We start from the raw sequence: 24,917 nt of genomic DNA on the forward strand, positions 1-24,917 counted from the left end.
AAACAAAAAACAAAAAACAAAAAAAAAAGACAAGAACATAAGATAATGTGGTTTTTTTTGGTAGTGGCTCTTGGGTTTGAACCTTAGGCTTGCTTAGCAGGTGCTTTACCACTTGAGCAGTTCCATCAACCTCCTTGCTTGTGTTTCTCCCCAGTTATCCTGTGTGACTAAATTTTAGAAGATATAGACAACTTGCCTTTCCATATTAAGGAAGCAAACAAAATGGCACTGCCATTGTGTGAGAGTCAATATCTTTTCTCAAGAAAAGCTGGATAAAGCTGGGTGCCAGTGGCTCATGTCTAGAATCTTAACTACTCAGTAGGCTAAGATCTGAGGACTGACGTTCAAAGCCAGTCCAGGCATGGAAGTCCATGAGACTTTTATTTCCAATTAACCATCAAAACTAAAAGCTGGAAGTGGAGCTGTGGCTTAAATGATAGAGTACTAATCTTGAACACAAAATCGCAGGGACAGGACCCAGGCTCTGAGTTCAAGCCCCAGGACTGCCATGAAGAAAGAAAAGAACAGAACAGAAAAGAAAAAAAAAAGAAAAGAGACAAAGAGAAGGGAAGGAAGGGACAGAGGGAGTGAGGGAGGGAAGGAGAGAAGTGACTACATTCCAGGTACTGTGCTAAGCCTGTTCTCTATTCAAATTCAGATAATCCCCACAACAGCCCCATGTAGTAGGTGCTTTGAACATCTTCATTTTACAGATTAGGAGTGAAGAAAAAGAGAAGTTAAATAATTTTGCTCAAGGCCACACAACTGGTAAAAGTAGCACAGCTGGAACATAAATTCTGGCCTTCTGACTCTCCCAAACCTGGATTATGATCAAAGTCCAGGTTGCTCTGAAAGTCCCCAACTAAATACAGAACTAGAGAAGAATCCAGTTCCCTTGCACACTTGAATCAGTTCTTGCCATGGGCACACCCTCCATCCTCTGGCTCCTTTTGAAAGCCTTTTCCTTGCTCTATTTGAGCTCTAGCATCACTAACCCCAGGGATAGAGCTCTTCCTGCCAATCACTGCCTCCCTCTCCTTCCTGTCCAATCATCCTGCCTGCCCCACACTCACCTTCAAACCCTTTGGGCGGAGTTTACAAGCTATTTCTGCATCATGAAGAGCATCTTCATGTGATTTCAATGTAAAGTTGATCTGAGACCGGTTGCTGTAAAGCAACGCATCATTTGGATCTGTGAGAAAACACAAAAACCCTCATTAATGGCCCCAAGCATGTGATAAATCCTATATGAGGATGAATCTTGAGCAAAGACAAGTCGTCTACAATTTTTTAACTGAGGATCCAAGGGACTAAGCTCCATTCCTAGTCCTAATAGCATCCCACCTTCCATACCCAGCTGCTCTAAGTCAGAGCTTCCCTAACTGCAAAGAAGCACATTTGTTTCTCTCTGGCAAGTAGTCCTTTAGAGGCCTTGTACTATCCAAGTTGCATTAGAGACTTTGACCTAAAGGAAATCCTAGTAGCTTAGCTCCTGAGTAAGGTATCACCAACAAACAGGCCAAAGAGGAAATGAGAGGAGATGGACAGATGTGAGCCCTATCTTGGTGTGGAGCAAGACAAGTCCATGTTAGTCGTCTAGGTAGGATGAATGGTGACATTGGGAACATCTTTTTTGACAAAACCCAGTACACCCAAAGCTGTCTTGAAGGAAAGGAAAGTATAAGATTCATAAATACCATGTTCCAGCCAGGCAATGGTGGCTCACACCTGTAATCCTAGTTATTCAGGAGGCTGAGATCTGGGGATCAAGTTCAAAGCTGGCCTGGGCAGGAAAGTCTGTGAGATTCATCTCCATTAAACTACCAAAAAAAGGCTGAAAGTAGAATGTGGCTCAAGCATTGAACAAAAAGAAGCTCAGGGACAGCACCCAGGCCCTAAGTTCAAGCCACAGAACTGGCATGTACACATGTACACATACCCACACCCCCACAAAATACCATGTTCCTATTCTTTTAAGTCATTGAATGTAAGAACAACGTGAAGCTGACTCTCACCAACCATCTGAATCACTGGATATCATGGCTAGACAGGTCTTTAGAGGTAAACCAGCACAACTGACCCATTCTCCAGTCTGGAAAAGTCAAGGCCAGAGCAAGGAAAGCATCTGCTTAAGGATACACATCTGATCAGTCATTGCTAACTGGTTACAGGTTAAAACTTAGATGGGGAACAAAGTTCCCTTTTCTGAAGGTGGTTAGGTATTAGAATTAATAAAACACTGATCAAAAAAAAAAAAAAAGGAAGAAAGAAAACACTGACCATCTTCCAGGCCAAAGAAACTATGTTGAGGAGGCCCTCTTTCCTCCAAAAAGGGAGACACTGGTCTTGACATTTCTTGAATGCTCTGAGACTAATGAAAATACAGGAGGACTCCTCCCCCCAAAGGGCAAGTGGGAGCAGCAACAGTAAAAGAGGACCAGAGGACATTCGCAGCTGAAAGGAATGGCTGAAAGAAATGGTGTCACTTTTTAGAGATCTGTAATTAAGTGGCCTGAACCTATTTCACTACCTCATTCTTTTCCCTCAGCATTGGGCTCCAGCTCCTGTTGCCTGAAATAGGCTTTGATGACCCCCCTCAACTCCTTCACCCCCACCCCACAGGAATGTGCTGAGCACTTCCATGAATGCCCATTACTTGCTTTTAAGACTTTTGCAACCAGTTGACAGTGTTTTGTATCCTTTGTCTTCTACAACACAGACCAGTCCTGTGGCAACTACTACAGTCTACTTTGCCTGGGTACAGACAGGGTATGTGTAGGACACGGTGGAGGCTCCCTTCCCTCAATGGCCAGCCTTGTCCTGTCAGTTTGCTAGTCCTACAAGACCTGTTGAAGGTTGAAGTGGAGATTGGACAAGTGGAACCTGTAACACATCCCCCTTTCTCCACCAGGCAGAGCTGTGTGCTGGGCACCTTCAGATCTCCAAGTCCTGTCTGTCAGTCACCTCCTTCCTGGCAGACTTCCCTAGCCACCTTGCCCTCCTGTCTGCTGACCTGCAGAAATACTGATAATTTTCCAAAGCCTGGGAATGCCCACCTGCTGCTTGCAGCCACTTCCTGAGGCCAGATGTGCAGATGTGGGATAAAGGCAGAGCAAACAGGTCCCCCCAGAAAACTGTGAAGGGGGAAGATCTCAGTCTAGTCAGATGTGGGTCTGTCCCCACTGTCTTTGAAGCTGCAAAGGCTACAAGGAAGTGGGGGACAGAAGTGTGTTCCTTATGTGCCCAGTTCCTGCTTCCTTGGGAATCTTTGGTCCGGTCGTCTGCTAGGCTCGCGGGGTTAAAGAGTAGGAGAGGAGGGCATTGGTTGCTGGCTGGCAGCGGCAGCGGCGGCGGCGGCAGGGTAGCATCTATTTCAGCCAAGGATCGTGTGATAGGAAGCGGTGACAATGAGTCACAGGGCAGCGGGCTCGAGGGCTCCCCCCCCACACCCACCCCGCACCGGCTCGCGGGACGAGCTTGGCCCACTTCAGTTACCTCAGCCGTTACACAATCTCGCCTGCCGGCCCGCCCGCGTGAAGGAGGGGCCGCCCGGCCCGGGCCGCTCTTGGCCCTTATGCAACCAGTGCTCTCCTGACCTAATTCCGAGCCGGACCCACCCCAGTGGGAGCCAAGGCCCGGAAGGGACAACTCCCAGAGGCGGGAGCAGCAGAGGAAGGCGCCAAGCGGACATCTCCAGCTGGCAGGAGCCCGGGAGCACCCGACATGCAAATGCTAGAAAGGTGCGAAGTTCTTGTTCCTGCAGGAAACGTGCCAGCAGGTGTATGAGGGAGCCCAGAGCATGGTGGTGGCGGTGGTGGTAGCGGTGGGGGGGGGGGGGAGGAGGAGGAGGAGTTGGAGGAGGAGGAGTTGGAGGAGGAGGAGGAGGAGGAGGAGGAGGGAGGGAGGGAGGGGGAGGAGGGGGAGAAAACGGCAGAAAAATTTAGCCGTGAAATGCACAAGGCAGAAAGAGTTACAAAGATGCAAAAATGGCTGTGGAAAGGGGACAGGTAAAACAGGGGGTCAGGGGCAGCAACAGCAACGGTGACACAGAAAAATAGATTTCTAAGAAAAGATGAAGAAAAAGATCCAAAGCAACAGAGCTAGAGAGACTATGGCAAAGCTAAAGAAAAGCTGAAGTGTAGAAGACAGACTGACTCCTAGAAATACCTCCCCGCCCACTTTTCTGGCTTGCTAGGGTCCCCGCGTTCCCATACCCTTCTAGTTTAAGCCCGATCTCCCAGGAGGGTTCATTCTCCCCCCCCCCCTTCCCCTCCCCACACACCCAAGTCGTAACCCCGCTCCCGCCAAGGAGACCCAGCACGCGCGCGGTGAACTAACCCAGACTCAGGGCTTCATTGTACTTGAGTAGCGCCGCTTCCACTTGCTGTTCCTGGTAGAGCTGATTGCCCTCCTGCCGGAGTTGCGACGCTCTCACGAGTCCCGGGAACAACTTCACAAGAAGACCTCGAAGCACCACGTTGACCCGCAGTGGCAGGGGCGCCGCCTTCAGGGGCCGCCGGTGGCCCCACACTCGCCCACTGGTCACCATCAAGGCAGACAGCTTGACCCCGCACAACGCACAACTCCGGTCGGCTGCGCTCTCCCCTTCCAGGCACAACTTACAAAAGGTGTGGCCGCACCACAAGGACACTGGGTCAGAAAAAAACCCATGACACTTTCTGCACTTAAAGCCCTCCCATACCTCGGTGGTCTCCACCATGCAGTTTGAGGCGCTGCTCGGGTTCGAGGGTGCCTCTTCCTGCGCGATCTTTTCTGCCAGGCAAAGCACCAGCTGCTTTAACTGTTCGGCTACCAGCTGCTGCTTCTCGGAGAGTTGTCTGTACACCTCGAGGGCTTCCCGAAGGCACCCCCGAGACGCCAAGTCGTGGGCTTGTGTGAGTAGCACTTCACATTCTGGCGACGTCGACGGCCTTGGGGACCGCTCTAGCTCTTGCTTCCGTAGAAGCTCGGGGTCCGAGTCTACCTCGGCCGCTAGAGCTGCCTTCTCCATCGGCTCCGCCAGTTCTAAGTTGTTGCCGCCGAGCTCTGAGGAAAAGCAAAACATCTGTTCAGTCTGAAAGGGATCTATAGACAGAGGGACCCGCTCAGGGAAGAGACGTCTAGGGACAGTGCACAAGGAGCAAGGAGTGGCGTTTGGAAAGAATCCGGACGATCTCGGCAACTGTACCGCCACACACCCGGCTCCGCCGCGCCTCTGCGTGCTCCAAGCCGACTGGCCCGAGCCGCCTAATAACTGTCTTGTCTCAGCAAAGTGTTATATAAAACGTCACCACGTGACGTCCCACCGCGCAGCTCATTGGCCAGAGGCGGGGAAATTGTTACAAAACCAGACAGTTTTGTAACAGTGTTGTGCTTGCTTCTCTTTGGCTCCGCTTTTCTTGGCTTCTTTGGGCGGTTGTTGCTGTTTACACGCTGCCTTGTTTCCCGCTCAAACTTGGGCGCCTTTTGAAGGGGGGAGGGGAACTCAAACTCTTCTCTCACGTTTTCCCGTCTCCAAACGCCACCCCATCCGACTTCCAAACTAGCCAGCAAACAAGTCTCTTAGGCCAGCTGCTTGCTACCGTGGTGCCCTGCCCTGCCCTGTCCTGAAGAAGCTGGTACCTGGAAGCACTGTGGTTCAAATGCTTTCCTTCCAGGGGGCAACTACTACACTCTACCTGGGACACGAGTTGTTTGCGAGAGGGTGCGGGGGAAGCCCGCGCCTCTGATACCCGCCCAAGAACCCTGGAAACTCCGCCGTACCTCTAGGCTTTGCTTGCAGTCTCCCTGAGACGAAGAGTGCGACGTCCTGGAGAATGCTTAGGCTCTGGGCCGGTGCGCTCCTGAGAGAGGAGCGTCCAGCGAGCGCAGAAGTTGAGCAGCGCTCGAGCGACGCGCCGAGAAAAGCTTGCTGGTGCGGCTTTAGCGAACGCCCGCCTATCCCCTCGGCGCGCTTGCCTCGCTCCTCCCAACGCGCGGGAACCTGCTTTTGGGTGGGCTTTAGGGGCCGAGGCTAGAGACCCACAGCCGAATGGGCAGGGCAGAATGGGCGTGGCCTGGAGCGCTGCTTGCTGGGTTCGGTGGGTACTCGAGGGGCGTGGCCTGGATCACGACGCTTGCTAGGTTCGATGGGTACTCTAGGGGCGTGGCCTGGTGCACGACGCTTACTAGGTTCGGTGGGCACTCTAGGGGCGTGGCCTGGTGCACGACGCTTGCTAGGTTCGGTGGGCACTCTAGGGGCGTGGTCTGGAACCCGGCGCTCCCTAGGTTCGCTGTGGACTCTAGGAGCATATCCTGGAGTAAAGAGCTTGCTAGGTTCCGTGGGAACTCTACGGGCGTGGCCTTGAGCACTGCGCTTACTGGCTTCTGTAGATACTCTACGAGCAAGAAGGACTGATGAAAACCAAAAGCAGTGCTACTCTAGGGAAAGTTTGTGAATCCAAATGCAGCCCAAAGACCAAGTTTCTTCTAGAATCCCGATCCTCGAGTACGTAGCTGTTTTAACAGCATCATGCCACAAGTGAGAGTCTCGCGGAAAGGGCACCAGAAACCTCAAACAAACCACTGTGGCCAGCCGCACACACGCTGTTTTGCCTCCCCTCATTTCCGATAAGAGCCAGGAACACAAATCAGCTGATAGGCTTCACATGTAAGGGACTAATGCACTTCCTGAAGGCCAGTCGTGATACTTCAAACCGGGAGGCAGGGCTTGGGCTTGCCTAGGCGCAGTCAGTGGTCCCTCTAAAGCCTACAGGCAGTGCTAGGAACAAGAATTAGACTGAGTGCTGCCCCTGGACCTGAAGATTAAGAGTTAGCTCCAGTTGTGCCCACTTCTTAGCTAGGTGTCGGCAGAGCACCAAAACTCTAGAAGTCCTCATTTTCAGTTCACTCTGAACTAACGGCAGGCATGATTTACTTGGAATTAAATAGTATTTCACAGCTGAGGAGGCCAGACTCCCTTGGGGCTCTGAGTCTCTTGCTTGTTAATCCCACCTTGAGCCAACACTAAGATCCCGCAAAACAAGTTCTGTGCAGTGAGCGCTAGAGCTTCTCTCTCTAGCAAGAACAGGGAGAAAGGGACATAGAAAGGAACATAGACAAAAGAAGGGGAGGGAAAATGAGAGGGTGAATATGATCATATAAAACACCATAACCAAATCCAATAAAACTAAAAAGAAGCTGGGCATTGGTGGCTCACACCTGTGATCCTAGCTACTCAAGAGGTTGAGATCTGAGTATCAGCTTTTGAAGGCAGCCTGGACAGGAAAGCTGTGACTCTTACTTCCAATAAACTACTAAAAAAAAAAAAAAACCAAACAACCTGCAAGTGAAGCTGTGGCTCAAGTGGTGGAATGCTAGCCTTGAGCAAAAGATGCTCAGGGACAGCGCCCAAGCCCTGCATCTAAGCCTCAGGAACCCATCCCCCCACCCCCACCCCCCAAAAAAAACCTAAAAACAAAATGAGGGTGATGGTGATGCAGGGTGTCCTGGTAGAAAAGGTAGCACCATTTAGTCAGTGACAAGATGCCACAAGGTTACATTACAATGGACACTCTAGTCCAGCACCAAATGTCTTTCTATCAATTGTTGGAAAACTTGACCACAGTGATTTTCTTTCAGTTAGACAAATAATTATCTTCATATGTGCTTGTGGATCAATTCAGAAATCTCCTACTCTAAGTCTCTTCCTCCTTGCTCTTACTAATTGGAGCTCCCTTCTTACCCAGTTAGAAGGGCAAGGGGGAGATTGACAATACCTTTTTTTAAATAAGGAGAGAATTTTAGGATATCTGTTAAATACCACAATTTCACATGCCAAAGGAGAAGCCATGTTGTCAAAATGCCCACTTAACCAACTCAAAAATCTCAAACCCACCCTTTGCTGACCTTCTATAACCCAATTTTTTTTTAGTTTTTTTAAAAAGACAATACAGGCCGGTGGCTCACGCCTGTAATCCTAGCTGTTTAGGAGGCTGAGATCTGAGGATCACAGTTCAAAGCCAGCCCAGGCAAGAAAGTCCATGAAACTCTTATCTCCAATAAACCACCAGAAAACCAGAAGTGGTGCTGTAGCTCAAGTGGTAGAGCGCTAGCCTTGAGCTGAAGAGCTGAGGGACTGCACTCAGGCCCAGAGTTCAAGCCCCACAACCGACAAAAAAAAAAAAAAAACAATACATTTTCATGCCAATAGTTCCTTTCGAAGAGCAAATCAAACTATCACTTATTTGATAAAAGGGAGCAAAAGTTGAGCAACCCCACATTTTCACAGAGTGCAGCTATAGTTTTCCAATTAGGATCAAAAGAACTTCCCTGGGAAGCCAGGCACTGGTGGCTCATGCCTGTAATCCTAGCTACTCAAGAGGCTGAGATCTAAGGATCTCAGTTCAGAGCCAGTCTGGGCAGGAAAGTCTGTGAGATTCTTATATCCAATTAATCATTCAAAAACTGGCACTGGCGCTGTGGCTCAAAGTGGTAGAGCACTAGCCTTGAGCAAAATAGCTCAGGGAGAGTGCCCAAACCCTGAGTTCAAGCCCTTTGACTGACAAAAAATAAAATAATTTCCCTGGGACCCCAAGGAGAAAAGTAGACAGGACCTAATGCTAGCTCTTCTCAATCAGGGCAGCACCGTGTGTATCTGGCTCATATACTCAGCTCCTAGGTACAATCATGAAAGATTTCTTCTTTATGTACAGAAAATTGGAGTCAGGAAAATTTGCATTCGTTTTGTGAATTAATTGAGCATCTTCTATGGATCAGACATTGTTCCACATACTAGAGATATATCAAAGCTGCCCTTCATTTCCAGGTCCTCCTCCAAGTGTGGTAGCACATTGTACTCGTCCCCACACCCTCATGTTCTTATGCTGGCATCCTGTGTAGAGCAAATGCTCTCTGAGAGCAAGGATTGATTTTTTTATATCTTTTTTTTTCCTCCTGAGAGGACAGTGAATAGATCTTATTGAACATGGCAATAGATATTCTGTCCCTGGTTGGAAGTGTGCGGAGGGACAAGAAGAAGCTCGGGACTCATTCATTCATAGAATGCATCAGGAATGGCTGGCAAGCCTGTTCTTAGAACAGAACATTAAGCAGTTCTGGGATGGGAGAGTGGAGACAAAGCCAGGAACACGAGACAAGGAGTGAGCAGACATAGACACACAATGCCTGGAAGCTTGCTCTCTACTTGAGTTTCTCATTTCATAAGCCAGGATCAATTTATTATCCTTAAAGAGAAAACAAAACAGTATGGACTCTAAAGGCCTTCACAGGGGGAATAAAAAAAACTTCCCCTTGCTCTGGAGAGTAACTAAACCCAGCACTAACAAAGACTGTACCAGACAAGGCTAGGGACATGCTTTAGGTTATAATGGGAAGTTGAGTCACAGCCAGGCTTGGAAACTAGAACTCATAGATAGATAGATAGATAGATACACACACACACACACACACACACACACACACACACACACATATATATTTTTTTGTCGGTCGTGGGGCTTGAACTCTGGACTTGGGTACTATCCCTCAGCTTTTCAGCTCAAGGTGATCGCTCTACAGCTTGAGCCACAACGCCACCTTGGGTTTTCTAGTGGTTTATTGGAGATAAGAGTCTCACAGACTTTGAACCCTGATCCTCAGATCTCAGCCTCCTGAGTAGCTATGATTACAGGCGTGAGCCACTGGGGCCTGGCTCTAGAACTCATATATATGTGTATATATAGATATATATATATACATAGAGAGAGATTAATTTTTTATTTTTTATTTATTTTTTTGCTGGTCATGGGGCCTGAACTCAGGGCCTGGGCGCTGTTCCTCAGCTCTTTAGCTCAAGGCTAGCACTCTACCACTTGAGCTATAGCGCCACTTCCGGCTTTTTCTGTTTATGTGGTGCTGAGGAATCGAACCCAGGGCCTCATGCATGCAAGGCAAGCACTCTACCACTGAGCTACCTTCCCAGCCCCCTAGAACTTCTATATTTTTTGTGGAGAGTTTTTCCACATAATCAGAAAGCTTCAAAAGGACACATAACATCTCTCAAATGAGTAAGAAATTATTTCACATTTTTACCTACCAACAAATGGAGCTGGCATTTGTGGAGGAATTATAGAAGGCTATGACACAGTCTTCATCCTCCATTAGCTCACTGAGGAAACAAGAGGCAAAGTTTGAACTGTTGTTAAGTAACAACAGGCAGTATGTGAGAAGTGCCAACATTGGGAACAGTGTGTCCGAAGGAATTTTCAAAGAAGCAGAGCTTCCCATCTCACAAAAGGTGCCTTTAAACCAGGTGCTTGGAGACTTAAATAACTGCTGTTCAACTCAAGGAAGCTCCCTTCATATTGGCTAGGTAGCCTGCAGAAAGAATTCTCAGAATGCAGAGCTGGGCAAGTCTCACATGAGAGAGAAAGAGAGGGGGATGAGAGAGGGGGAGGGAGAGGGAGAGGGAGAGGGAAAGGGAGAGAGAGAAGGAGAGGGACAGGGAGAGGGAGAGGGAGAGGGAGAGGGAGAGGGAGACAAAGTTCTAGGGATGGAACCCAGGACCTTGCGCATGCTAAGCAACTGCTTTACTATTGAGCTACATCCCAAGTCCTGGAATTTGTAGTTTACAAAAGGGGCAAAGCCAGGAACTGATGGCTCATGCCTGTAATCCTGACTACTCAGAAGGCTGAGATCTGAGGATCACAGTTCAAAGCCAGCCTGGACAGGTAAGTACATGAAACTCTTATTTCCAATTAACTCCCAAGAAGCCAGAAGTGGAGCTGTGGCTCAAGTGGTAGAGCTCTAGCCTTGAGTACAAAAGCTCAGGAATAATGATGAGGCCCTGAGTTGAAACCCCAGAGCAGCACAAAAGGAGGAGGAGGAGGAAGGGGAGGAAGAGGAGGGGGGGGGAGGAGGAGGAGGAGGAGGAGGAGGAGGAGGAGGAGGAGGAGGAGGAGGAGGAGGAGGAGGAGGAGGAGGAGGAGGAGGAGGAGGAGGAGGAGGAGGAGGAGGAGGAGGAGGAGGAGGAGGAGGAGGAGGAGGAGGAAATCTCCACTTGCTTCTTTTCACATATGCCTGTAATCTTGACCTTTGTATTCCCAGCATGTGAGAGGCAGATTGTGAATTCTATGCCAGCCTAGGCTGCATACCAAAACCTTGTCAATAAATAAGCCAGGTGCCAGTGGTTCACTCCTATAATCCTAGCTACTCAAGAGGCTGCAATCTGAGGATCATGGTTCAAATCAGCCTGGGCAGGAAAGTCTGTGAGGCTCTTATCTACAATTAACCACCAAAAATCTGGGTGTGGGAGTGAGGCTTAAGTGGTAGAGCACCAGCCTTGAGTACAAAAGCTCAGGGACAGTGCCTAGGCCCTGAGTTCAAGCCCCAGCACCAGAACAATAAGAGAGAGACAGGCAGACAATCAGACAGACAGACACACAGACAGACAGATGCATGGCAGAGATTATGGTGCCCCCCATGCAAGTCTCTCTGCTCATCAAACTCTGTTCTGTCATCAAGCCCTGGTTTTCAGTGTGGCCTACAGAGCCAATCACTACAGTTACCTAAAACCTCCAGCACAGGAACAGATGAAGGTGGCAACAGAGGAGGAGGAGAAGCAGCAGGAAGAATGAGTTGAAGAGGACTGAGAGCTACCTGAAGCCCAGAACAATAGCACATTAAAGTGAGAGGCACCAATTACCTGCCTTTTCCTAGCCCCATTGAATGAATAAAGCTTTAACATATGGGGGAGGGTAGGGGTTAGCTACCCAGATTATTGTGATACTCAGCTAGGCTTGGTGTTCATCTGTTTAAAGAATGATGCAGAATAGACTGTTTCCCTCAGTTTCCCTGGGGATGAGGTATCAATAATTCTTCAGTACATTGGACTGGAGGGTAAAATGAGCATCTAGAGACTTTCAGTAACGTGTTTAAGGTCACCCAACAAGTAGGGGGAAACCTGGCCTTCAGCTGGCCAGTAGAAACAGAAAGATCACAAAATATTATCCTAAGAAAGGTTTACTTAGTTTCTCTACAAGTCAGACTTGCTTGGTTAGCCAGGGAGTCTTGCCCAAAGTACAAAAAGGAGCAAGTCTAGCCGGACATGGAGGCTCATACCTGTAATCAAAACTGTTCAAGAGGCTCAGATTTGCAGACTGCAGTTCAAAAACAGCCCAGGCAGGAAAAGTCTGAGAGACTCTTATCTCGAATGAAACACAAAAAGCTGGAAGTAGAGCTGTGACTAGATGTGAACAAAAGAAGCACGGAAAAACAGCATCCAGGCTCTGAGTTCAAGCTCTAGGACTCGCACACACACACACACACACACACACACACACACACACACACACGCACGCACGCACACACGCACACACACACACACACACACACACACACACACACACACACACACACACACACACACCAAAGGAGCAAGTCTTTTAGAGCTACCAGATATGTGAGACAGAGCCCAGGGTGAGGTTAGCTGCTGTGAACTTGGAGTTTTATCTTTGCTGTATGACTCAGCCCAAGCCATTTCCCCTCTTTATGTCTGTTCTTCGCCTATTAATAATGATGCCTAACGTCATTGTTCAGATTAGCTACCAGTGATGCAGAATGCACAGTGCAGCCAGTCCCGATGTAATGATGGGAACAGAAGGGATCCACAGCCATCTGCCAATGGTTATGAGTAAAACATGTGCCCGCTGCCCTCAGAATAAGCATTTTTTCCCCCAAAGTAGAATAAGCTACAGGCCTGAAGCTGGGTCCTGCTCTCTGCAGAGACATAGACCAATGAGGAAGCTGGGCAGAGAGAATTTTGGTCTTAGAATGAAAAAGAAAATCCATGTTCAAGTGTGTGTATTAGGAGTCAATTTGCTGAAGACTTAGGCAAGACTGAACATTTTGACTTGGATTTTTTTTCATTTTGCTAAAATAGACATTTAATTTCCTTTTCCTTTGAACCATTTTAAATGTATGGCTCAGTGGCATTAAGTACAATTACACTGTTGTGCACTCATTACCATTATCCATATCCAGAACTTTTTAAATTAGTATAAAGGTGATGTACAAAGGAGTTACAGTCCTGTAAGTCAAGTAATGAGTACATTTCTTTTTGGACAATGCCACCCCTTCATCCCTAGAACTTTTTTCACCTTGTATAACCAAAATACTACAAGTACCCCTTCAACACAAGCTCCCCAAAATCTGCTGGAACCACCACTCTGTCTCTGTCAACTTCATTACTCTAGGTACCTCAAATAAGTGGCTTCCTTTGCTACTGGCTTTTTCTGACTGGCTTATTTCATTTAGCATAATACCATTGAGTTAATATAGTTCAGAATCTCCTTTTTATCCCCTGGGGCTTGAACTCAGGGCCAGGGAACTGTTCCTAAGCTTTATTTGTTCAAGGTTAGAGCTCTTCCACTTGAGCCACACCTTCACTTCTGGCTTTTTGGGTGATTAAGTGGAAATAAGAATCTTATAGATGGGCTGGGAAGGTGGCTCAGTGGTAGAGTGCTTGCCTTGCATGCATGAGGCCCTGGGTTCGATTCCTCAGCACCACATAAGCAAAAAAATTAAAAAATAAAAAAAATAATCTCACAGACTTTCTTGCCCAGACTGGCTTCGAACTTCAACAGGCAGATCCCAGCCTCCAGTGTAGCTAAGACTACAGGCATGTAGTCTTATCATTCAGCCTCTCCTTCCTTTTTTTTGTTGGTCGTGGGGCTTGAACCCTGGCCCTGTGTGCTGCCCTTCAGCTCTTCAGCTCAAGGCTAGCGCTCCACCATTTGAGCCACAGCGCCGCTTACGGCTTTTTCTGCTTATGTGATGCTGAGGAATGGAACCCAGGGCTTCATACATGCAAGGCAAGCACTCTACTACTGAGCCACCTTCCCAGCCCTCTCCTTCCTTTTTAAGGTTGAATGATATTCCATTGTATGGCTACACATTTGCTTATCTATCCATCCTGTATTGGATACCTAGGTTGCTTTTGTAAAAATGGATATACAAATACCTCTTTGACATCATGATTTCAATGCTTTGGGGACATATATATATGCATATACATATTTACTCAGAAATGGTATTGCTTCATGATCTATTACTGACTAGCAATGCACAAGAGTTCCAATTTCTCCATATCCTTGTCAACACTTGTTTTTTCACTCCTTTTTAAAATAATAACCACATTGAGATTTTGATTTATATTTCACCAATGATGAATGATGTTACAATATTTTCATGGAATTTTTGGCCACCCATCTGAACAAAATAATATTATATCACACTTAACACTTTCATAAAAAGTTGCAATTTTCAAAGCATTTAAACTCTTACCATTCAACAAGTTCTGGGAGAAACATGATGAGGAATACTGTACAGTATTGCAAGGCTGAGTAAGAGAAATCAAAAAGGAAAATTCAGTTTTAATCAGGCTAAGAAGACAGAAACATAGGATGCTGCTGGGGGGGGGGGGGTAGCAAGAGTGGTACAGGAGCAGCTCAGAGTTGGAGGAGAGGCTCTTGAAGGACATAGAATTCTTCAGGATACTATGCTTTCAGAGAGGAAATTGTGAGCTGAAAGGGGCTAAATGTTCTAGGTAATGCAAGACGCTAGTGAAAAGGCTGGTAGAGGAACTGCCTTGGTGAACAGCTATGAGATGATTATGTCTAGAGCCTAAAATTTAAGAAACACTTATGTGAGACAAGCCTAAAAAGGCCTGAACGTATCAGGCCATGAAGGGCTTTGTAGATCAGGCTAAGGAGTTAGAATCTTTATCATGGAAATAATAGGATCTCATTGAAGGGTTTGGGGCAGATGAAGAATGTGGTTGTTTTTGTCTCTTTGAAACACATCTTTGGCTATAATGTGGAAGCAATGAAGAGAATACAATTTAGGGGAATAAGCACAGAGTTCAAGAGATATTTAGAATAAAATAGAGTAGACATGGGGAAGGAGTGGATGACCTCAGTTGACTCCTGGGAGTTAAGTGACCCAGATATTATTGTCATTTCATTCAAGCTGAGCATGGGGCTTGTGGAAAGCAATTGGTCTACACAAGTTCCTAGCTAGAAGGGATCTGATCAAGGATGGGCTTTCTGCTTTGACATCTCCTATGCTCTCCACAATATAAGGTCATAATTCTACAGGATTCCACGGTTAAGGGAAGGAAAGTGTATCTCGAAAGATGCTTATACCTTTTTTAGAAAATCTCAGGCAAGTTTCTAGATCTGTATTTGTAAATATTTTAATGAACTTGCATCCTGTTTCCCCAGTGGTTGCTATGTAGTCGATAATAATTTCACGAGTGCTGAGCTTTTAATTGGCCACCAGTGTACTATGGCTTCAAACCCTGAGCTTCAAGTCATTCTTGCACACGTTTGGCTTACATGTTTAATGAGTAGTATGTAAGCAAACACTCCTATCCCACAGAGGTCCGAATATGCAGGGTGAGGCTCAAAAAGAATGGACCCAAATCAGGCACTAGCGGCTAACACCTGTAATTCTAGCTATTCAGGAGGGCAAGATTTAAGGATTGTGGTTCAAAGTCAGCCTTGGTGGGAAAGTCCATGAGACTTTTATCTCCAATTAACTACCAAAAAAAGCCAGAAGTGGAACTGTGGCTCAAGTGGTAGGGCTCTATCCTTGAGCAAAAACAAACAAACAAGAAAAGCTCAAACACAATAGCACCCAAGCCCTGAGTTCAAAGCCCAAGGATCACACACACACACACACACACACACACACACACACACACACACACACAAGCTTAAGTACTAGCCTTGGCCATGAATTAGCTTTGAGATACAATTAATCCCATTCTTTTTATATATTCCTATCTGAAAACTCAGAGGAGTGAATGGAACAAATATATACTCAAATTCATTAACTTGTGACCTTATGTGAGTTGCTGGTAGCTCATGTCTGTAATTCTAGCTACTCAGGAGGTTGAAATCTGGAGATTGGTGGTTGAAAGCCATCCCAGGCAGGAAAGTCCAGGAGACTCTATTTCCAATTAACCGGATAATTGATTACATTTATGATCGTAAGACACTTGTAGTTGAAAGCTATTTTCCCCAAAAGTCTACTGAGCATGATGTTGTCAAAATCAAACTGTCAACCAAGATAAATGGGTACATTTGTATCTGGGACACTTATATTAATAAAGTATTTCTTGACAAAGAGGGAAAATTCACTGACTCATAAATTCAGCCGAGGAGAAAAATGATCAAGGAGGGAAGGTTACAGTTTATAAAATATCTACCAGATGTGCCTATCTAGAGGTACCAATGAAATGAAAGAGAATTGTCTACGTGAAAATTAAGGTCCTTGCATATACAGAGGGTGAAACAGGACCTTCGGTAAATCAAAGTTACCCAAGTCAGGGACTTGGGACTGCAGATCTTTCTCAGGCAAGGATGGACCCTCACTCAGTACTCAACTCTCAGGGGCTGTGTTGTAGTCACGGAGTCTGTTGAGTGTACCGCCTTGAGAATGTGAGTCAAGGAGAAATAGTGAAGAACTTCTTATGATGATCCATTGCCCCTCATTTGGGTCGTATTAGCAGCAGGAAGGTTTGAGCTCAGGATCCTAGGCTCCTCTGCCTATAGAGAGCTGGCATGGCTGTGTTGCTGTCTCTCCAGTGAGAACCAATAATGTGGTTATCACTTAATGTGGACATGGGTTCCAAAGTTCCTCATTCATTCAAAAACCATTTTTTCAAACACTTCCCTTGGTGTAAAATCCTGTTCTAGGTGGCAGGGGGTTACAAACTTGAGGAAGGCCTAGATGATCCCCCTAAAGGGACTGAGTTTTCCCAGAGCTAAAGCCTTGGTCACAAGGCTCATTGACTCAGCATAGCCCAGAATGGAGTGCAGAAGGAAGGCTGCACAGAATGGTGAAGGTTTCTGTTTTGTTTTGTTTTGATGCTGGTCCAAGGGCTTGAATTCAGGGCCTGGGCATTGTCCCCGAGATTCTTTTTTTCAAAGCTGGTGCTCTACGCTTGAGCAGCAGCACCACTTTTGGATTTTTCTAAGTAGTTTATTGGTGATAAGAGTCTTATGAAGTTTCCTGCCTGGGCTGGCTTCAAACTGCAATCCTCAGATCGCAGCTTCCTGAGTAGCTAGGATTACAGCGTGAGGCACCAGTGCCCAGCCAGACTGGTGAATCTTGAGCCAGGTTAAAACAGTAATTTGTAAAGGAGGAGACAGTGTTTTGTGTCATCTCTGCTATTCAATGACAACCCCTTCAGCTTGTGTGACCTTAGGTCCCTCCTCTGTCCCAGCCTGGCCCTTATGCGTCTCCAATGAAAAACAACTCCAGTGTCTCACAAAGGGCATAGGATGGGAAAAAGAGATGGGAATGGATGGGAAGGGGAAACAAAGAAGGAGGCTACAATACTTGATAAGAAATGTACTCATTATCTTGCCCATGTAATTGTAACCCCTCTGTACAGTATTTTCACAATAAAAAAATAAAATAAAAAAAGAGATGAAACCTATCATCTCATCCAAAAGTGTGTCTTCTCACTAACTGAAAACTGTAGTAAGTTGGGGGTCTTAGGTACCTATGAGTCCTTAGCCCATAGCACAACTCCAAGAATATATTAGGTGCTCAATACATACTCGCTGAATTAGTATTGTCTGAATTGTTTAGTCCTGCAGTTTCAAGTGGACAGTGCAGCTTTTCATGACCTGGGAAGACACTTGTCCTATAGAAACTGTCAACCTGGGAGGATGTGATTTTGCAGCAGGTGAAGAAGGTGCCCAATTAAGTCACTGTCTCCCAGCCATAATATTCCTCTCCTTCCCCTATAGCCAAAGACCCTCTGAGGATGTGTATTCCCATTAACTCAGGAGATGGTGTCCTGTCTAGTTACTGCCTACCCAGTCAGGGGATGGCGCTTACCTTCTAAAGCCCCAGCGCTGCCTCTTCTGGCAAACCTTTCCTGATAAAACAGCTTACAGTACGACCTGTCCTAACTCCCTTGGCTGACCTGCTCTGTGAGTCATGAAATCACAGTAAAACATGTCTTAGTCCTAAGAGTCAGTACAAGATTTCCTGAATAGTGTTTTTCTTTTCCTCAAACAGATGGTAAGCCCCTTGTTTTCAGAGCATATGACATCTGCTTCTCTTTCTCTAGTAATGACCTGCCCCGCCCCCTACAAAAAGGCATTACACATAGGGGATCAATAACCATTTGCTGGTTAAAAGTAGAGGATTAATCTGAACCTCTCAGGGATTCTCAAGTCATAGACATTTACTTTGAAGCCAGGGATCTAGTGTATTCCTGTAATATCAGCTACTTGGGAGGCAGAGGCAGAAGGATCAAAAATTCTGGGGACAGCCTGGGCAAAGGTTGTGAGACCTTGTGTCAAAAATGAAATAAAATTTTAAAAAGCTGGAGTGTGGCTTTAAGAGGTAAAGTAATTTCTAGTACCACAAAAAAAAAGTCCTGCTTGGCGCTGGTGGCTCATGCCTGCAATCCTAGATACTCAGGAGGCTGAGATTTGAGAATCACCAGTTCAAAGCAGGAAAATTCTGAGAGATTCTATTTCCAATTAACCACAAAACCCAGAAGTGTGGCTGTGGCTCAAGTGGTGGAGTGCTAGCCTTGAGCAAAATAGCTGAGGAACAGTGCCCAGGCCCTGAATTCAAGCTCGAATACAGGCACACCCACCCACCCCCACCCCATACACCTATACACACACACACACACACACACACACACACAATCTTAATTTGCCTAATCCTGGGTAACTAATCTATTACTTTTTTATTTTTGTTGTTATTGTAAAGGTGATGTACAGAGGGGTTATAGTTACATAAGTCACATAATGAGCACATTTATTTTTGGACAATGTCACCCCTGCCTTTGCTCTTAACCTTTTTACTATTAAGTTGCCCCAGAAACTGGACAGAAAAGAGGCCATTTTGTTTCCATTTAAGATGATGAATTAGGCCAGGCACTAGTGGCTCATGCCTGCACTCCTAGATACTCAGGAGGCTGAGATCTCAGGACTGTAGTTCAAAGCTAGTCCTGGCAAGAAAGTCAGTGAGACTCATCTCCAATGAACCACCAGAAAACTGGAGGTGGCGCTGTGGCTCAAAGTGATAGAGCAACAGAACTCCGACAGTAACCAAACTCTGAGTTCAAGCCCCATGATGAACAAGAAAAAAAATTTACAAATTAGAAAATTTTCATTACAGTACTCATTCTGCCATCAAGTAGTGTGAACTCTGATAAGCCAGTTAACTTTTTTGGCCTCAACTTAAAAACAAATAGGGAGACTTCCACTTGTGGCTAAGATGGAGTAGCTGGGCTTAGGTTACCTTTCTATATGAGAACACCAAACTAAATAAAACAAAACATCAACATCGATCAAGAGCTTTTAAGGCACTAATGAGGGAAGAGGATCATGAGTTTCAGGCTGACCTAAGCTACATCAATGACACTATCTCAAAACAATAACCAAAGTTTTGAAGACATTAAACAGTAGTCAGTAAAGGACAGTGACCCCAGAGCAACAGGAAATAAACAAGGTAAACACTTTGAATACCCCCAGCATATTCCAACAGCTTTATTGAGATATAATTCATATACCATAACATTCACCCATTTGGTTATAGATTTACATACACATCCAAGTATCACAAATTTTCACCACCTAAGAAGGGAAACATCTGTCAAAAGGGCTGTATCACTTAACATTCCCACTAGCAGTATACGACGGTCCCAATTTCTTCAGATCCTTGCCCATACTTGTTATCTGACTTTGTAATTATATTTGTAGTGGGTATGAAGGTTCATCTCTCATTGTGGTTTGGATTTTCATTTTGTGGCTAATGCTGAGAAACTTTTCTTGTGCTTATTGTTCATTTGTATATCTCCCTTGGGGGGAAAATGTCTTCTCGGATCTTTTTTAATAGTCATTTTTAATTAGGCTATTTTTGTTTTGTCAGTCATGGAGCTTGGACTCAGGGCCGGGTGCTGTCCCCGAGCTTTTTCACTCAAGGCTAGCACTCTACCACTTTGACCATAGTTCCACTTCTGGTTTTCCAGTGGTTAATTGGAGATAAGAGTTTCACAGGGACTTTTCTGCCCAGGCTAGGTTTGAACCACAATCTTCAGATCTCAGCTTCCTGAGTAGTTAGTTTTATAGTCGTGAGCCACTGGTGCCTGGCTTATTTATCTTATTTTTGTGTGTATGTGCGAGTACTGGGAACAGGACACTCTCCCTTAGCGTTTTTGCTCAGGCCTGGTACTCTGCCATTTGAACCACACCTCCATTTCTTTGGTGGTTAATTGCAGATAAAAGTCTCGGGATGGGCTGGGAAGGTGGCTCAGTGGTAGAGTGCTTGCCTTGCATGCCTGAGGCCATGGGTTCGATTCCTCAGCACCACATAAGCAAAAAGAAAAAAGCCAGAAGTGGTACTGTGGCTCAAATGGTAGAGCGCTAGCCTTGAGCTGAAGAGCTGAGGGACAGCGCCCAGGCCCAGAGTTCAGGCCCCATGACTGGACCAAAAAAAAAAAAAAAAAGTGTCTCAGGAACTTTCCTGCCCATGCTGGCTTTGAACTGTGATTCTCAGATCTCAGCCTCCTGAATAGCCAGATTAGAGGAATGAGCCAACAGTGCCTGGCCTTATCTTTTTATTATTGGGTTCTAAGCATTCTTTATGTAGTTAACCTTCCCTTACATTAATCATATGCAAATGCTTTCACTTATTCTATGGGTTGTCATTTCCTTTTCTTGCTTGTGGGCTTCTTTTCCTCCCTCCTTCCCTCCCTCCCTCCCTCCCTCCCTCCCTCCCTCCCTCCCTTCCTCCCTCCCTCCATATGTGTGTGTGTGTGTGTGTGTGTGTGTGTGTGTGTGTGTGTGTGTGTGTGTAGGCTAGGCGTTGTTCCTGAGCTTTAGTGCTCAAAGCTAGTGCTCTACCTCTTTGAGTGAAGGGGTCACTTCTGGTTTTCTGGGGGTTAATTGTAGATAAGAATCTCCCAATTCTTTCCATTTCCTAACAAATGGGGCGATTCATTCTTTCTGATAGAGGCATAGAATTCCATTCTGTATATATACCACATTTTCTTGATCCATTCATCTACTGAGGGGCGTCTGGGTTGGTTCCATATCTTAGCTATGGTGAATAATGTTGCAATAAACATAGTTGTGCTGGTAGCTTTAGTATGGTCTTGTTTGTGATCATTAGGGTAAATGCCCAAAAGTGGGATTGCTGGGTCATAGGGGAGCTCTATGTGGAGTCTTTTGAGAAAAACAAACTTTACAACTTTGGCATGTCTGGGGGTGGTGGTGGTGCACAGGACTGGGGGAGATGGGAAGGGATGGTAAGAGGAAACAAAGGAGGAGGCAACAATGCTTGATAAGAAATGTACTCATTACCTTCCTCATGTAATTGTAACCCCTCTGTATGGTATTTTCACAATAAAAAAAAAAAGAATATCCCTAACTTCCCTGTCTTGGCTAAATCACAATCCTCACATCTCAGCCTTCTGAGTAGCTAGGACTACAAGTGTGAGCCCATGGCACCAGGGTCTGTGTCTCAAGACACAAAAATTTTAAATTTTGAGGAGTCCAGTTTATCCATTTTTCCTTAGTTATTCATCCTTTTCATGTCATAAATAACAATTCTGTCAAATCTGAGGTTATGAAATTTTACCCAGTGCTTTTTGTAAGAATTTTATAGACTTAGTCCTTGTATTTATGTTTTTGACCTACTTGAGTTTATTTTTGTATGAAACACCCTTTGTTTTACATATGCCTATCCATTTGTCCCCGAACTATTAGGTTTTTTTTCTCAGTGAATGGTCTTGGCATCCTTGTCACAAATGAGTTGACCAGACATAGTGTTTAATTTCTGCACTCAGTTCTAGTCCAGTGATTCACATGTCTAAACTTATGCAAGTGCCTCACTGTTTGATTACAATTGATTCATAATAAAATCCAAAATCAGAAAGCATCTCTTTCCTCCCTATCTGCTTCCCTCCCTCTTCCTTCCTTCCTTTTCTTTCTTTTTTCTCATTCCTTTCTTCCTTCCTTCTTTCCATTTTTCCTTCTTTTCTTTCTCTCTCTTTCTTTCTTTCTGTCTCGCTCTCTCTTTTCTTTCTTTCTGTCTTTCTGCCTTTCTTTTTCAAGGTCTTGGTACAGAGCCCAGGCTGACCTCAAACTCATGACTCTCCTGCCTCAGCTTTCCAAGTGATGGTATTATAGGCTTATGATTCCACATTCAGTTTGTTCTTTTTCAAGACTGTCTTAGCTATTCTGAGACACTTGCAATTCCATGTGAGTTTTGCAATCAGCTTAATAATTTGAAAAGAAATCTAGATGGAACTCTTACTGGCATTGCATTTGAACTTTTAGAACACTTTCAGAGAAATAATCAGCCTAATAATCTGCCTTCCATCCATGAGCATGAAATTTTTCCATTTATTTAAACTTTTAAAATTTCTTCCAGCACATATGTGTAAATTTTACATTCCTTTTCTTAAATTTATTCTGTCTTTTTAATGTAATTATTTCTTAATCCCATTCACCAGTTACTAACTGCCCTTATATTCTACAATGTTGGCAAACTCGTACATTTTTTGCTTTCCAATCTAGATGGCATTAATGGCTAGAACTCTGGTACAATGTTGACATGCTGGCATCCTTGCTTTGTTCCTGATTTGAAGAGTATTCATTTGTTTACTATTAAGTATGTTAGCTGTGGATTTCTTACAGATATCCTTTAACAAAATATTCTTCAATTTCTTCTTTGTTGAGTTTTTTTTTTTTGGACAGTTGTGGGACTTGAACTCTAGGCCTGGGTCCTATCCCTGAGCTCTTCAGCTCAAGTCCAGTGCTCTACCACTTGAGCCACAGTGCCACTTCTGGTTTTCTGATGGTTAATTGAAGATAAAAGTCTCAGCGACCTTCATGCCTGGGGTGGCTTTGAACCTTAATCCTAATATCTCAGCCTTCTGAGTAACTAGGATTACAGGTGTGAGCCACTGATGCCCGGCTGAGTATTTTTTTTTAAATCATGAAAGGATGTTAGATTTTGTGAAGTGCTTTTTATGCATCTGTTGAGATGATCATGTGATTTTTAAAATTCGATTGCTGTGGTATATTGCATTGATTTTTAAATCTATATCCCAGAGACCTACCCCACTTTTCAGGGGATATTTTAGATATTGTTTTTCATTTTTGCATCCATATTTGTAAGTCACATTAATTTGTAGTTTCCTTCTGATCTTTTGTCTGGTTTTGGTACCAGGTTAATAACTGGCCTGAGAGAATAACTTGGGAGACGGTCTATCCTCTATCATTTTAGAGAAAGTTTGTAAAGAATGTGTTAATTCTTTAAATATTTTATTAGGACTCAGTAGAACATGATTGGGTCTGAGGTTTTATTTGTGCGCATGTTTTTAAAAGTATTAAGTGTTCATTATTTGAAATATTCAAGACCAGAATGAACTGTCTTGGATATCAACCTTTATGGACTTTGTAATATTTGTATATACATAGTGAGATATCTGGGGATGGGATCCACCTCTAAGCATAAATTATATTTATGTTTTATGTATACTTTATATACATGACCCAAAGTAAATTGTACAAAATATTTTAAATGTTTTGTATGTGCAATGAAGTTTGATAGTATGTAATTTTCCACTTGTGGCATCCAGATGGTATTTAAAAAAATTGGAGATTTTGGAGTGTTTTAGGTTTTTGGGTTAGGGATGATGAACCTGCAGTAATTCAGTCTTTCCATTTGTTATACCTCTATCCATGTTCCTATTTCTCCTTGAGTCAATTTCAATAGTTTTCATCTTTTTAGTAATTTTTCCATTTTAATCTATGTAAATATTCCCTTTTCCCCTTTATACTTGTCAGAGGTAATATTCTAGCCAGGCACAGTGCCTCATACCTATAATCCTAACTACTCAGGAGGCAGGAATCAGAAGGATCTTGCTTCAAGATGAGCTCAAGCATAAACAGTTCTTGAAAGCCTTGGTACAGTGGTGCATGCTGTCATCCCAGCTATGTGGGAGGCTTAGGTCTGGAAGATCATAGTTCCATGGCAGCCCTGGCAAAAAAAGAAAAAAAGTCTGTATGACTCTTTCAGTGGAAGATGCTGGACATAGTAGTGCATATCTGTCATCCTGCTATTGCAGAAATGTAAAATAGGAGGACTGTGGTCCAGGCATGTGCACAGGCAAAATAATGAGTCCTCATCTCAAAATAACAAGTGAAAAAAAAGGCTAGGTGCATGGCTCAGTGTTAAAGTACTTGCGTGGCAACTGGAAACCCTGAGTTCAATCCTTAGTACTGCCACCAAAAGTAATGTTTCTACTTTCATTTCTCATTCTGATCATTTGGGTCTTGTATTTTTGTTTTTGTTTTGATCTATCTAGCTAAAGATTTGACAACTTTGTGGATCTTTTCAAAGAGCTACTTTTTGGTTTTGTTGATTTCTCCTTTTCTATTTCTCTTCCATTAATTTCCACTCTAATATAGTATTTCCTTCCTTTAACTCGCATCAGGTTTTGTTTTTGGCCTACCTTACATCTTTTGCAAGGTATCACATTTTATCATTGTAAAAGCCTCTTTCTTCTAAGCTCTTCAGTTTTGTTTAACATCAATTGTCTAAGTTAAAACAGTTTTGTTTTGTAAATCAAGATATAGATAAAGGTGCCTCTGAAACCCTGTATTAAAATATATGGTTCATATATCAACAGCATCACTAACACCTGAGTGTTATACAAATACAGAATCTCAGGCCTTCTGTGGACCTAATAAGTCACAATGACATTTTAACAAGGCCCACAGATCATTACTATACACATTAAATTAAACTTATACCCTGATTTAGAATGCACCAGCACCAAAGGAAACCAAAGTGATAGTCCAGGGAGCTACTGCTGAAGAGCCTCCATC

At 44.6% G+C, this 24,917-nt stretch overlaps 1 protein-coding gene and 1 long non-coding RNA gene across 4 annotated transcripts in view; both read right to left on the minus strand.

The window, feature by feature from the left end:
* Lonrf3 (LON peptidase N-terminal domain and ring finger 3) overlaps positions 1 to 5,235 on the minus strand; it is a 37,835-nt gene extending 32,600 nt beyond the window's left edge. For 2 of the 3 annotated variants that reach the window (XM_042702513.1, XM_042702511.1), the window contains exons 1-2: positions 4,339 to 5,174; positions 1,074 to 1,192 (exon numbers count right to left, since the gene is read on the minus strand). In XM_042702513.1, the coding sequence (XP_042558447.1) occupies positions 1,074 to 1,192; positions 4,339 to 5,065 (846 nt within the window). In that variant the 5' untranslated portion in view covers positions 5,066 to 5,174. Of the gene's footprint in view, positions 1 to 1,073; positions 1,193 to 4,338; positions 5,175 to 5,198 lie in introns of those variants that run through there. The other variant, XM_042702512.1, reaches the window with a different exon arrangement.
* Positions 5,236 to 22,965: 17,730 nt separating this feature from the next.
* LOC122128237 overlaps positions 22,966 to 24,917 on the minus strand; it is a 62,213-nt gene continuing 60,261 nt past the window's right edge. Inside the window, exon 4 of the long non-coding RNA XR_006151388.1 lies at positions 22,966 to 24,066. This is a non-coding gene — a long non-coding RNA (uncharacterized LOC122128237). The remainder of the gene's footprint in view (positions 24,067 to 24,917) is intronic.

This window comes from Dipodomys spectabilis, unplaced genomic scaffold (assembly GCF_019054845.1).
Source record: "Dipodomys spectabilis isolate Male_0828 unplaced genomic scaffold, ASM1905484v1 ptg000325l, whole genome shotgun sequence".
NCBI classification, from domain to species: Eukaryota; Metazoa; Chordata; class Mammalia; order Rodentia; family Heteromyidae; genus Dipodomys; species Dipodomys spectabilis.